The sequence below is a fragment of the Tenebrio molitor genome, chromosome 6 (assembly GCF_963966145.1).
Source record: "Tenebrio molitor chromosome 6, icTenMoli1.1, whole genome shotgun sequence".
Classification (NCBI taxonomy): Eukaryota; Metazoa; Arthropoda; class Insecta; order Coleoptera; family Tenebrionidae; genus Tenebrio; species Tenebrio molitor.
Window position 1 is genome coordinate 12,935,608 of NC_091051.1, and position 13,160 is coordinate 12,948,767.

At 44.6% G+C, this 13,160-nt stretch overlaps 2 protein-coding genes across 2 annotated transcripts in view; one reads left to right on the forward strand and one right to left on the reverse strand.

Annotated features, from left to right (window-relative positions):
• The first annotated feature begins 243 nt into the window (after window positions 1–243).
• Window positions 244–901, forward strand: mRpL14 (mitochondrial ribosomal protein L14). Its single transcript, XM_069051460.1, has 2 exons — window positions 244–548; window positions 600–901. The coding sequence occupies exons 1-2, from the start codon at window positions 335–337 to the stop codon at window positions 851–853; spliced, it is 468 nt and encodes a 155-aa protein (XP_068907561.1). The 5' UTR covers window positions 244–334; the 3' UTR covers window positions 854–901.
• A 220-nt stretch (window positions 902–1,121) lies between these two features.
• crp (cropped) overlaps window positions 1,122–13,160 on the reverse strand; it is a 29,285-nt gene continuing 17,246 nt past the window's right edge. Inside the window, exon 3 of the mRNA XM_069051454.1 lies at window positions 1,122–3,746. Within this exon, the coding sequence (XP_068907555.1) occupies window positions 2,880–3,746 (867 nt within the window). The 3' untranslated portion in view covers window positions 1,122–2,879. The remainder of the gene's footprint in view (window positions 3,747–13,160) is intronic.

A 13,160-nucleotide genomic window follows, 5' to 3' on the forward strand; every position in this document is an offset into this window, starting at 1 on the left:
TGGCGAAACATTTGAGAAAGATTTAGTATTTTAGTAATTAAAGTTTACGGGCATTGTTGAAACATCCAATTGATACTAACTGAATCATCATATTATAATTTTGTGAAATTAAAAAAAAATCTAAATTACATCTTGCTTTGTTTTAGTACTGCTGAATTTGCTTAGCGCCATCTATTGTTTGGAATTAGATCTAGAGTGCCCTCTTGTAGCAAATAGTGTTAGTACTTTTACATTCTTTAGTGACAATGTCGGTATGTCAAAAGTTTCTGTAATGAGTTTTATTTTAACATAACCTCACATTTTAATACAGAAAAAAGGTCGTGAATAGTGCAAAATGTTTTATAACAGTCATTTAATTTCACGAGTAACGTCTATTGTTTTACTTCCCACAACAAAAAAATTCCATTTATCAGCAACATGTAACGAAATACAAAAATTAACAAGGCTTCGAGTCGTCGATAATAGCGAAATTGGCAAAAGGGCTATGGCTGAAGGCAAAGCACCCAGATGCATTCACGTGTATAACAAAACAGGAGTTGGTTTGATAGGTACGTTGAAATGAACTATTTTCCCTTTTTTTGTATGATGTAAGTTTATAGGTGACAAAGTTTTGGTTGCTATTAAAGGTGAAAAAAAGAAGGCCATTCTTGTGGGGTTAAAACAAAATCAAAAACCTAAAGTTCCAAAGTTTGACAACAACAATATAGTTTTGATTGATGATAATGGATCACCTTTGGGAACAAGAATTCATGTTCCCATTCCAACAATTTTAAGAACAATTCTGAAGCAAAAGACATTTGCCAAAGGAGCTGACTACACAAAGTTATTAGGGATAGCGTCAAAATTCGTTTAATTTAAGAAAATTATAAGTTACATGCTAAATTATAATTTGAAAACTAAACGTGTATTCTTGGTTGCCTAAGGAATGCCATTACAGATTTCGTACCGTTGCAGTGATTAAATAAATTTTTACCGATAGATGGCGCACGAACCCAAAAATTAAATTAATAGATCCTGACACTCCCATTGCGCCATTTCCTTATCTCAATTTTTAACTTTGCGCGCGTAACTATCTTCTAATTCCATCAAAATAAGCTGAATTGTCGAAGAATGAAAGTAAGTTTTGCAATTTGTAATGTTTTATTGAAATATTTTTGTATTATACAAGCGACACAACATAATGATCGAAGCACATAACCATAAGTTAATGTGTGCAGTGATTATTTTGTCGGACCAGACCTTATCAGAAACGATCAAAGTTACTGCAGCATACAGATCTGTTGTCAAACGATTAAAAAAAATCAAATGTATGTATGAAACATATGTTGCAATAACGTTGGAGCTTCAACTAAAGACGCGTCACGGTTGGTCATCACACAATCGGCAGGAGATAATGTAACATTACTGCTGCAAGTCGCGTGTGATGAGCAGTCGCTGGTAAATCATACAAGTTATGGAGTGCTGTATGAAAAGCAACAGTTTAAACAGATACAAGCCCGCAAAATAGCCTGTGGCTAGTACATATACTAAATTAGCATTATAATATTATCAATTTTATATAAATACAATCACAGTAATAATGGGAACCAATTAAAGAAACGTTTAATTTAGTTTATCGACTTACTTTACATCCATCCAATAGTTACAAAGTAGACTTATGAAGTACATCTATATAATTATTATTACTATGTCTACACCCAGTCTTGCATAACTGTAAATACTTAGGGGTAACGAAGAGAAAGCCTTGCCCTGTTAAAAAGCTAAATATCATGGAAAAAAAAATATAATGTATAAATATATAAAAATCAACCGAAAAACGGAGGAACTTTCTCTGAACAGCCACGACTGAGTGCAAATATTTTCCTAAACCTTCAATTGGATGATGCAAGTAGACATTCAACTCCCAACAACGAGACTGCGGGTGGTCACCTCCGGCTTACAATCAATCCTCTTCAACAATTGCCTACTTCGTTAAAAATAATCTACTATAACAACGGCCACCGCACAAGTCCATTCCCAGACCTCGGCTAATCTAAAATTTATTACTCATTTTTATCGCAGTTACTCAGAATTTCAGTACTGTCCCGAGTCAAGCTTGGAACTAATTTGTTTTCAAAATTTTCAGTATAAAAAGAAACTCAGCACACACCATATCCAATGTACACACTCATGCAGGTAATGACAGAAGTTACAAATTCACAGAGAGGCAACAAGTTACAAACGGGATCTTGCCACCACATTTTATTACTATTCGAATGTGTGTCGGCATGTGCCCTGATCATCATCAGAACTGAATCTCCATTATCTACTAATGTAACGAAAAACAATCATTAATATTTTGAAACTTCATTATACGTATACTAATCTTTTTTAGTATATACATCGTAAAAACATAATCTTAAACAAACGAAAAAATAAACAAACGAACCAAAAAATGAAACAAATTCTCCATTAATGCTACAGTACAACTATGTCTACTAATCACCGAGTTGACGGCGGTTTTCCTAAAAGTAAAAATATATGTACAAAAGGAACACAATTTCACTACAATTTCTAATTTTTATGATAAATATATTTTTGGCGTTTCAAATAAAAAGAAACTTTCCTTTTTTTAAGTAACAAAAAAAAATTCGTAAAAAAACCTTCATTAAAATCTGAATTTTCAAGAACGTGGCCGGCCGCCGTCCATTCGCTCAACGACGTAAGAGATTTAGAGATGTAGTCGACGAGATTGATTATATAGGAACGCTACGTCGATGCTTCGGCGGCGAGCCGACCTAACACTGTTTGCTTTTGCTGGTGGGGACAGATCCCGACTTCCCTTCCGGGATTATTGGCACGTTGCAGGAGGGTGAACGTGCGAAATGAATGATGCGGGATCACGAGGCCTGCTTCACGACAATAACACCCGGCCGGGACTGCTGACTTTGTTGCACCATCGCCGCGCTAAACTCCATCAGCGTGTTCATCCGCTCGTTCTTGGTCAGCGCCAGCGGCACCTCCTGCGTCAGGGGCTCGTCCCCGAACATGTGATCCCCCTCCAGGTGTCTTATGGCCTCGACGATCGTCTCCAGGTTCTGCCGCGACGTGTTCGACGAGTACAGTCGGTTGGGGGCGGCGTCTTCGTGGCCGGGATTCGGCGACGGAAGACGCTCCACCTCCACTTTGGGCTCGGCTTTGATCGCCGCCTCCAACACCGAGGGCAACCTCTGCTGCTCTTGGGGCTCGGGACTGGGACTCCGCGAATTTGGCGGCGAACACACCACAGTCTGCGTATGTCCCACGGGAGGCAAACACTCTGCACTGACCAACTGCAGCGCCAGCTCTTCCGTACCTTCAACTTGGTAGATCTGCGTCTGCTGCGCTTGCTGTTGCTGCTGCTGCTGCTGCTGTTGTTGTTGTTGGTAGATTTGGTTCTCGAACTGCCGGACCTGCTCCTCGAGGACGAGACGCAGCCCTCGCTCTCTATCCAGTTGCCGTCGCAGCTCTGCCGGGGATTCGTTAGTGACGTTGACGCTGATGATGCTGACCGGTTCCGGGGACATGGAGCCCAGTCCCTCGTCCGACGATTCCGCCGACAGGCTCGGCAGGATTATCTCAGTCTTGCGTTTCTTCGGCGGCAGCTCGCCGCCGCCGCTCTCGTGCTGGCTGACGAGCCTCTTAAGCTGGCAGTTCTGCGACAACAGTCTCGTCTTCTCCTGCTCCAAGGAGTAGATGTATTCGGCCGTCTGTTGCAGGATCGCGGCCTGGAACAACGAGACCGCATCGTTAGTTCATTAATTCATTCAGGAATCCGGTGCCGGTTCACGACGGGTGCCCCCATCGGACGGCCCCCGCATCGCCCAAACGACGCAGTATCTCGGCCCGAAGTCTTTGACATTTTCAAGGTAAAACTCCACGACGTAACGTATTTCTACGGTGACGGACGTGTGATCGGCGAACCGGCGCTAGTTGTTTCTTATTAATTTATTAACTAATAACTCGTCACGTAACAAGCGCTGTGCCCCATGAATCTCATTAAATCGGACTTGAAAAAATTTACAGTTCCAAACAACGTTCGAACGTTACCATTATTAACTCCACATTATTAAAAAAAAATAATAAGCAACGAACGTACACTACAAATATGTTCCATTGAAAAAGCTTCATTTATTTATTCAACAAATGTGCATAAACATATCTAACTAGTCGTTATACTTGAGTTTGTGTATGTAGTAACTAAAGAGCGGAACGTGTGTATTAAATGTCACCGAAGATTAAGTAATCAACGTAAAACAAGGATAAGAATGGACTCGAGAACCACCCGTATATATAAATTAGGATTTCGTTCAGATTAAAGCGAATCCACGATGAATCTTCGTTAAATCCCGTCCAGATTTTATCCAAAGTAAAATTGGAATGAGATAGTGAACTTTTTTGAATTCCGAACAAATCAGCTCACGTGGTTTGCAGGTATGCCGGATTTTAACACCTTCGAGCTGTCGTAAATAAATTCTTTCTGTCGATTCATCGTCGAAAGCGTTTCTGCACTAAATATGGCATTTTAGCGGTCGCTAATTTGTAAACACGTTCACATTAATTTTTTCCGGTGAATGCACTCTTCAATCAAATTGTCGACACCGAGATTTAGATTGATGAAGTTCAAAGACGGTCACGTACGACGACGCATCATCGATTAACGATTAAAATGCATTTCGTAATGTTTTTGTTGCTTTCAGAAACGAACAGAATTATTGGATTTCCGGGTATCGGATTCAAAACACGAAAACAGAGAGCCAAGCTTCCCTCCAAAATGGAAACAGATGTTTGGACAAAAAATATTTTCATGTTTGCAGCTGCTCTTCCCCGAACTGTGAGTATTGTTGTGGAGATTGTGAGGAGGGAGAAAAAAATGTAAAAATTGAAAGTTTTCCCCTGAAATCTGTGTTCCAGAATTCAGGTAAACAATTGCGACACGGTTGATTTTTCTCAATACCAACAGTAAGTTATTACGAAAACCTTTATTTAATCAGGTTATGTGGATGTGTTGTTGTGTAACGAAGAGTGATCCTCGGAGCTAAAAATATCCGGCGGAGAAAAAAACTGCACTGTGTGCAAATCATCTTTGTTGGCGGACAACTCTGCAGTCTACTATGAACATCGCGATCTGCACAGGTAAAAAAAAAAAGTAGTAAGGTAAGTCTGTTCTAAAAATAGCAGCAAGCGTACTCGACTTCGTACGGTGCTGCCATCAAGCGGCGCGTCGGAATTTGGAAGCACGGAAGACAGCTCGAATAATGGTTCGCTTGAGGACGCGCAAAATCACGCCACGCTCGTGGTACAGCCAGCTCTTGAACAACGACCACACCGAGTGTTGAACGTGGAAGTCGCCGCCGCCGCATCCATGAATGGGAAACGAGCGAGGACCGGAATAATCGGGCTGCGTTTCCGCCGGCGAAGAGAAAAAAACACCGACCACGGAGGCGAGTCGAATTTTTTCCCGAGCAGCAGACGTGTAAGAGCGAGCGAGAGGTGCGCGGAAATCTATTTTAAGAAGCGCCTTTTCGTATTATCACGCGGCTAATACGCTTAACCTTGGCCGCGAATGGCGCCAGTCAACGGCTGACTATTATTTTCCTATGTGTCAGCTGTTTCGACTAGAACGCATTTTTGCGCTTTTTAAACGAACGGAAACGCCGCTCGTCGTTCGCTCCTCGACCGAGCTCAGCTCGTGTTTACGTGGCACATTATACTCGTAGATTCGCACTGGAGAGGACTTTTTGTCGTGCTCGTCGGTGGAATGCAGTTTTCAAGGTCACGGCCGACGTCCGCCCGGTTTCCCGCCTTCGCGAAGATGTCGCTCCGCGCACGCCGGCCTCGCTTCTAATAATAAGCGCCGCATCTGGGACGCCATCCGACCCCGTCTGGACCCTCGTGGAGGCGGCGGCGGCTTCGATCTCCGTCCGGAGGCCCCGTTTACCTATCCGACAGCAGAGATCCTTCCTCAGCACGAGGGAAGAGCGAGAGCGGCGCTGCCGAGCAGCTGTTGGAAGGTTGGATGGAACGCAGGTGAAAGACCCTGATGCATCCGGCATATCAGGCGGTGAGACGAGCGGAGGCGTTTAAAAGGCACTTACCTATGCATAAATTCTGGGGAGTCGCAGCCTCCGCGCTGGAAGCGGGAAAACGCCTTTGTGTATTCTGCGTGTGTGCAGAAAAACCGACCGTTTCACACGTTAGGTTTGTTTGGCTTGTGCATTATTCAAGCGTGCGTCACGTGTACGTTTCTTATTTTCTCACCGACAAACATCTTTTTGTCCGAAAACCGCCGACGGAAATAAATATTCCGCGAGTCTATCGAGACGCCGGAATCCCAAGAATGTCCGTCCTCGTCAACCGAAAGTTGCAACTTTTAGACCAACGCTGTTTCCATCCTCATTACGAAAGACCAAAGTTGAACGAATCAAGCTGAACTCGCCGAACGTGCTCTCATGCTGCAGAATAGATATTCATATTCATGTACTCCGGTCGATTTAAATGCCATCAAACTTGAGAGAGAGAATTTCGCAAGAACGTCGAATTGTCGGCGAGATTCAGGTCGACGTTTTCGCACCTCGATCCGTTCCGTTTCCACTTTCTGAGGAGTGCATTCGGAGCCGTGAAGGATGAGGCGAAAAACATTCTCGGATAATTGCCGGGAACGTACGAATTTATGCAAACCGATAAATTCCCTGGGCCGTAACAGTAAGAACCGTTCCGCGAGCACGAAACTGCCAGTTTCGGATGAAATAAAAGAGGAGTAAGAGGACAGTTCCTGTGGCGGATTCGTCCAAAGTAGAACGTTAACCCCGTGACGTCAACGGTGCGGGCCGTATATCGAGCGTCCCGGCGCGTCATGACGTCACTGCGACATCAGCTGGGCGTGGCGCCGACCCTTGCTTCTTAATCTTGCCAAAAGAGGACGTGATCTCTGTCTCGTCCGCCGCCTTTTTTTTTGTCTTAACAGGGACGGGGTTAATTTTCGAAAACGTGGGCGACGTCTCAATTATGCCGCCAAAACGCGACCACCAACAAAAAATAAATCGCCAAGTGGTCCGTCCTAGGTTAGTTAAGAGTCGTCGTCGTCGTCGTCGTCTCGGAAGGAAAACCCGACAACAATAAGGTTTTACCGTTTCCATTCATCGATGACGTTACGAAAGTTGTTTTTATCGAGTTGTATGAACTTTGAACCGCGTCGTCATTTTTATCGCTCCCCAGAACGCACTCGATTTTGAAGAGTTACGCCGGCGACGGGCGCCCTCCGCGCGCTCATACCCTTGGACCACTTTTCTCGAACCGAAGGATCCAGAAATTGGGGAGCGAGTGCACCAGGTTCGTGTCACCGAGAATCAAAGAGAGGATCTATTTAGGAGGTGTCGGACGGACGTTTCCGGTTCGAGGCGCAGCTGTGAAAATAAACAGGAAAGGCATTTGTCTAAAACAACAGCATTATCACGTCAGAAGGCGGGATCGACTCGTGGAAGTCATCAGGAGGGTTCCCGGTAGCGTCGAGCAGCGCAAAGTGACCGCTCCCGTAAAATGTATTTTTTGTAAACACCCAAATTAGGCGATTAACATTCGAAATCCGGCAGCGACAATAACAGCTCGGGCACCATTAACAGACCTTAAACGTGTTAATGATGGCTCGGTTAGAACACCGACGACAGTAAAACTGCTAATTGCCGTCTGTAAAGCGAACCAGAAAGAAATACACATTAAACGTATGTCCAATTTTTTTTTAAATCAATTGTCAATGTCAAAATTCCCTCAAAGACCAGGCTGTACCACCCTAAAACCTTTCGTTTCGGGACACCTCTATCGTAAAATCTCCCTAGATCAGGTTTGAGGTTATATCAGTAATTTTCAAATGTCAGAAAAGTTTCAGGTGTAACAAAATTTTATACCAAAAGACAGGAAATAAAGACAATAATTACACTAAAAAGTGCAACTGAACATATACAGGAAAATGGGAATTTATTTAATGGGTTATATAAGCAGTTTACCTATTCATTTTCAGAATCTAACCCCCAATCGTCTTCCGAATATGATTCTGCGGAAGAGAAATGTCCTCAATTGGTAGATTTTCCATCAATTTTTTCCAGTCCTCTCTAATCAGTTCCTCGCAATGACGAACCCATATATTAAAAGAAAATACCTCGAATATGATGTGTGCATCTTTACTGCAATTTAGCGTGGTCGGTTTTTCTGTCTGCATTTCTTCACATAATCTAATCATAGCCAATTTTTCTCGTTGTGTTAGATCCTTGTCTTCGGAAACTCATTTAACTTTGTATTTTTATTTAAATGTATTGCGGCTTCAATAGCGCAAAACGCCTTCACATCAAAATGACTGACATGCAGTTGACATTTTACGTTGCCAATCTAATAACTATCAAATAACCAGTGGCTGACATGACAACACTTTGACAATTGATTTTTTTAAAAATTGGAGTTTTTTTATACGCTGTTGGTGTTTACCGATTTGGTGTCCATTTTTGGTGATGAATACGGCCAAAGGTGTTCGTTCCTTTGTGGTCCCACTTTGCATGTTCCAAGAACGAAAATAAAAGTAGTGTGTTGTTAATGTTTGTGTGTGTGTGCGCGCGGTGAGATCACCCCGCTGCACTATTCTAGACTTGTAAAGAGCACCTTTTGTGAGGCCCGTCCCAGAAAACAGCTGATCAAGTCGGTACCGCCGTCGGCTGACATCACACAACAAAAATTCAGGTCGCCGCATGGTCCGCGCCGAGCGTTCCGTCGATTCGAAGAAAAGCTTTCGTTCGAAAACCCGTACACCGATTTAGAAATTCAAATTTCTCAATCAAGGCCGGCTGACAAAAACGTAATTATCGTTTGGGACACGAAGCCGCCGACGACGACACACGCGCGCGCTCTTTCCTCGTATTGAAATGCAAAACGTATGCAAGGCAATAGAGGGGAAGAAACTCGTTAGAGATAATGCGACGAGAGCATCTCGCTTCCTTTGGTTACAATGAAGCTCTTTGTACCTAGGATGTGTCTAGCGCTTCAAGTGATATTAATAGGCCATCTCGAACGCTTCGCGACTCCACCGCATCTTCGACGTTCGTCCTCCGTACCAGGCGATCCCGTGTGAAAGGGAAACGCATGACCACGACGACACCGCCGCCGAGGAATTGATAATCTGCTCCGATTACCGTCGAGGGAGCGGTTCTTTGATGAAGGTTCGAACCGACGCTGTTTCGAACGATGACGACGATAACTGCGTCTCGGGGACGAGGACGATGTTTGTTTGCAAACAAATCCGATCTGTCAGAAATGTTCCTTCGCAAAAACAAGGTGGATTTTGGCAGACGACGTCGCCAGATATGAGATCAGCTGTTTGCTGTTTACATGACTTAATTGTTCCGCTTGTTTGCTCTGCAAGCTATCGCGTTTATTTTTAGATGACACGGTCGCGTAATTGCAGTAAACAGCTGATTATAATCTGCGAGATCGCCGCCACAATCGCCGCCGTGAGGATTCTGCCGCATAAATTTGCTCATAATTATGGGACCCGTCTGTAGCGAAAGGGGGTCCGGCCTCCTCTCCTCTTGTCTCTACCAAGTTTATCGATCTCGTGCTGACCCCTCTCTGCAAACGCATTCCTTTGCTATGATACAGCTAAAAATACGGTGCAAATCGTGTGGAATAGTTGCTAGATCACATGACATCGAAAATAGTTGTTCATTTCCAACCTCTCCAACCTGCTCTACGACCGACGTGTCTCTTCTTCGCAGCTGGTTCCAGTCAGATCTGCACGGCGTTTACCATTTAACGACCATCAACAAACAAACGTGGAAAAGTTATTTTTGGTTTAGGTCCGAGTTAAATTTGTATCTGAACGCGCAATTTAGGTTATGATTCGATTGTAAACATATGTTTCCCCGTCTAGGCGTCATAAAACCGAACGAAGTTACGAAATCGGGTGTTATCGAGTCTCTGAAATGTTTTCTGGCGTCGTTATCAAGCATTACGGATACAGTGTTTATGCGAGATTAGATAATCAAGCCCACCTATATTTCGAGGATCGAACACAAACAACAAACAGGTGAATGGCATTCTCATTGGTACCTGAAAATAATACTGAAACGCTGCGCGAAGCGTAGAATTGAAAAAAACACCTTGGCATTTCTATTAGCCGCGTCTATGAATAGGTCAATAGCTCCTGGAGAATCAAGGACATCTGGCACGTAAACGCGACGAGGAAGCCTCGTTCTTTGCACAGGTGTCTCCCGTAAGCGCGAGGAGGAAGATGTTTAATTGTCGTAGTACACGAGCACGAGGTCGCGCGCAAAATGTTGGCTTGGTCTTTCTCCGTTTGCCTTTCGGATGATCGAAGGAAAAAGAAGAGACATGGCTCGGCGGCGGAACGAACTCGACGAGAATGTTCCGAGGAATGTGTGACGTAATGAACGTGCAACGTGTGACCGAGTGTGAGGCAAAGACGGTGGGTACGCGCACCTGAAAATTCCATCCGGAACGGTGCATTCCGACATAGCAGCAGCGATGGAACCGCCGATTTAAACCGGGAATTTCCAATCAACGATCTGGGACACCCCTCGCGAGCGAAAGTCAACAAACAACCCGTCCCGGAGGACCTATCTAAACACTTAGGACGTGCGTAAATTGGCAGGGTACGAGGGTACAGCCCACCGAAGGCCAATTTCGACTGGACAACACTTGTCCGGGGGACTAATCCGTGCGGGCTATTAGCACTTCAAAGGTGGTGCGGAACGTGCCCGCTTGTCCTCTCAGACCGACCCGTTCGGCGAGCGGATTGATGGAGTAAAAGGAGTTGTAAGATGTCAGGAATGCCGGAGCACGACCGTTGCCGTGGCAACTAGCGGACGCATGAGATATCGTAACCTTGGCCAATGGAAACGTGAAGCGGCGCATCCGAAGAAGAATGCCGTCCTGCAACGAGTCGCTCGGTGGTCGCATCAACATCCTCGCTCCTGCTAATGCAGACGAGCGTGGGACCGAACCGCCGCAGATTTCGGTCCGTGGGTGAGGGACAAATAAAACGTGGGCGTAATACCGCAGCCGATAGCGGCGATGCGATTTTTGCGTTATCGCAGCTCCCAACATTCGACACGACCCAAAACGTGTAATTGTGACGAGGAGAAAATTTTTGGCGGTTGCGGTGTTGACAACTCGATCTGGTTTGTTACTAATACAGCCTGTCGATGGTTGTGAAAGTCGGCGACTGGCGAATAATCGGAACGCTTTCTTAGGTGCACCCGGAAGAGGTAGGAACAAAAGGCGAAAGAGGAAATAACGAGGACCGCCGTCGAGAACGCGGCGGGTTCAGGGCTGGTCACGCTGAAACGGCGTGGGTATCGATCGTTCCACTAAAACGACGAGGACGTAATACCACTACAGTCATCTTTATCGGCGTCGCCCTCGTCGGGAAAACGACGTCGGATGTGATCATCCCCGTGTGTCTGCATTCACCTCGGCGACGCAACCGGAAAAAAGACGCATTCTCGTTACCGGATTCTCGGCTTTGCTTTTTCGCATCAAAGAAAAAATCACTACTCCAAGAGTTACGACACTGCAAGTACTTGGAGTAAAAGTTGTACGCCGTTGCCTCATTAAAAAACAGAAAGGTGCATTTCAGGAGAGTTGCCACACAACCGGACCAGGTTACAGGATGTCGTCGATGATGCGGCGGCTTTCAACAGTTTTCAACTACCATTCATTCCGATGAATGGGTTTTCTTTCTTTAATCTTGCATCCTGTCGACGATCAAACGTTTAAAAATAATTCATCAATTTTCTTCCCCGCAAGAATGACAAAGTAGTAAAATTAATATTTATTATTGTCGTCGATAACTGAATGAAATTTTCTATTAATAAAATAGGTCAAAAAAAGTCAATGTCATTTTAAAGATTAAATTAGTATACCAGTTTTTATAAATTTCAACTGAACGGAGCGATAATGGTGGGCTATTATTTTTCGATTGAAGATACCAGAACAAATGTTTGAAATAACCGGTCGGGATCGGTCGTACAATAACTTTGGTACTTCCAACTTGCGAAAGGTCAAAGTGCACTCGGTCACAGGATGCAAGCTCAGTTCCGGGGATGCATGAAGCGCATCCCGGACGAACAGACACACTTCGTAAAGGAACGTTAAAATAGTAACTACGTTCATTTTTAATGGTTTTGAGCTTTCGATTGCTTCGGAAATAGATCACCGACGACACACGGTGAAAAATATTGTGCAAACACGACATGATAAAGGGGTGTGAATAATTTAATTCATTTCCCGTAAAATTGAAATACCTGCTCATTACACAACTTACAACTTCACGATAAAATATCGGAGTAAAAAAATGGTTTGAAAGCTGCAAAAAATTGGTTACTGGATCATTAAAAAGAAAAACAATCCGTGTATGTATTATTGGTGAAGAAAAAAATTGAAACGCGCTCCGAAAATGGGATAAAAATTCAGCCCCGGCCTGATTAACGGCAGCCGATGACGCATTGGCATAGATGCGGGGGTAAAAAAGGGTAGCGTCCCGGCGCTGGCTGCCCTTGAACAGAGGGGTGAAGTTGGAATTGTGGCGACGCAAAGTGCGATCGGCCTTGGACGCCGCCCCGACTGCCTCTATCGATCCGGACGGGGTGGCGTTAAAGGTCATATGGCGGCCTGGCTGGCTGGCTGTTCTGAAATCATCGACAATCCATCTCCACAATTTCGCCCTCGTACGAAACGTCTGGGTCAGGAGGGCTTCTGCACACCTGACGCACGTTTAATGATGACTTTTCGACGGACCATTCAAAACAGACATCCACCACGACCGCAAACGAGACTACTTCCGCAAAGAAGACGCCGCGAATTTTTCGAAAGCAAGCTGTTCGGGTGGTAGATGCTGAAATGGGGTGGATAATCATCTGCCATTTTTGGGAACGTACGCTCACGTGTAAAAGGGAACCGGAAAAAAGATGCACTTTCGTTGCAACCGCCGCCGCCGCCGCTCGACAAACAACCGATAAATCTCGCAGAACAAGAGGGCCCTCGTCTTATAAATTACATAAAACCATCATCGCCTCAAACGTTTCAGAACGGAATCGCTGTAAGTTGCCGTGATAAATTATACCCTCATGACAACGGGT

Coding starts and splice junctions, on each gene's coding strand:
- mRpL14 (XM_069051460.1), top strand. CDS start 335: ATGTTTTATAACAGTCATTTAATTTCACGAGTAACGTCTATTGTTTTA. Junction 549..599: donor AACAGGAGTTGGTTTGATAG/GTACGTTGAAAT, acceptor GTAAGTTTATAG/GTGACAAAGTTTTGGTTGCT.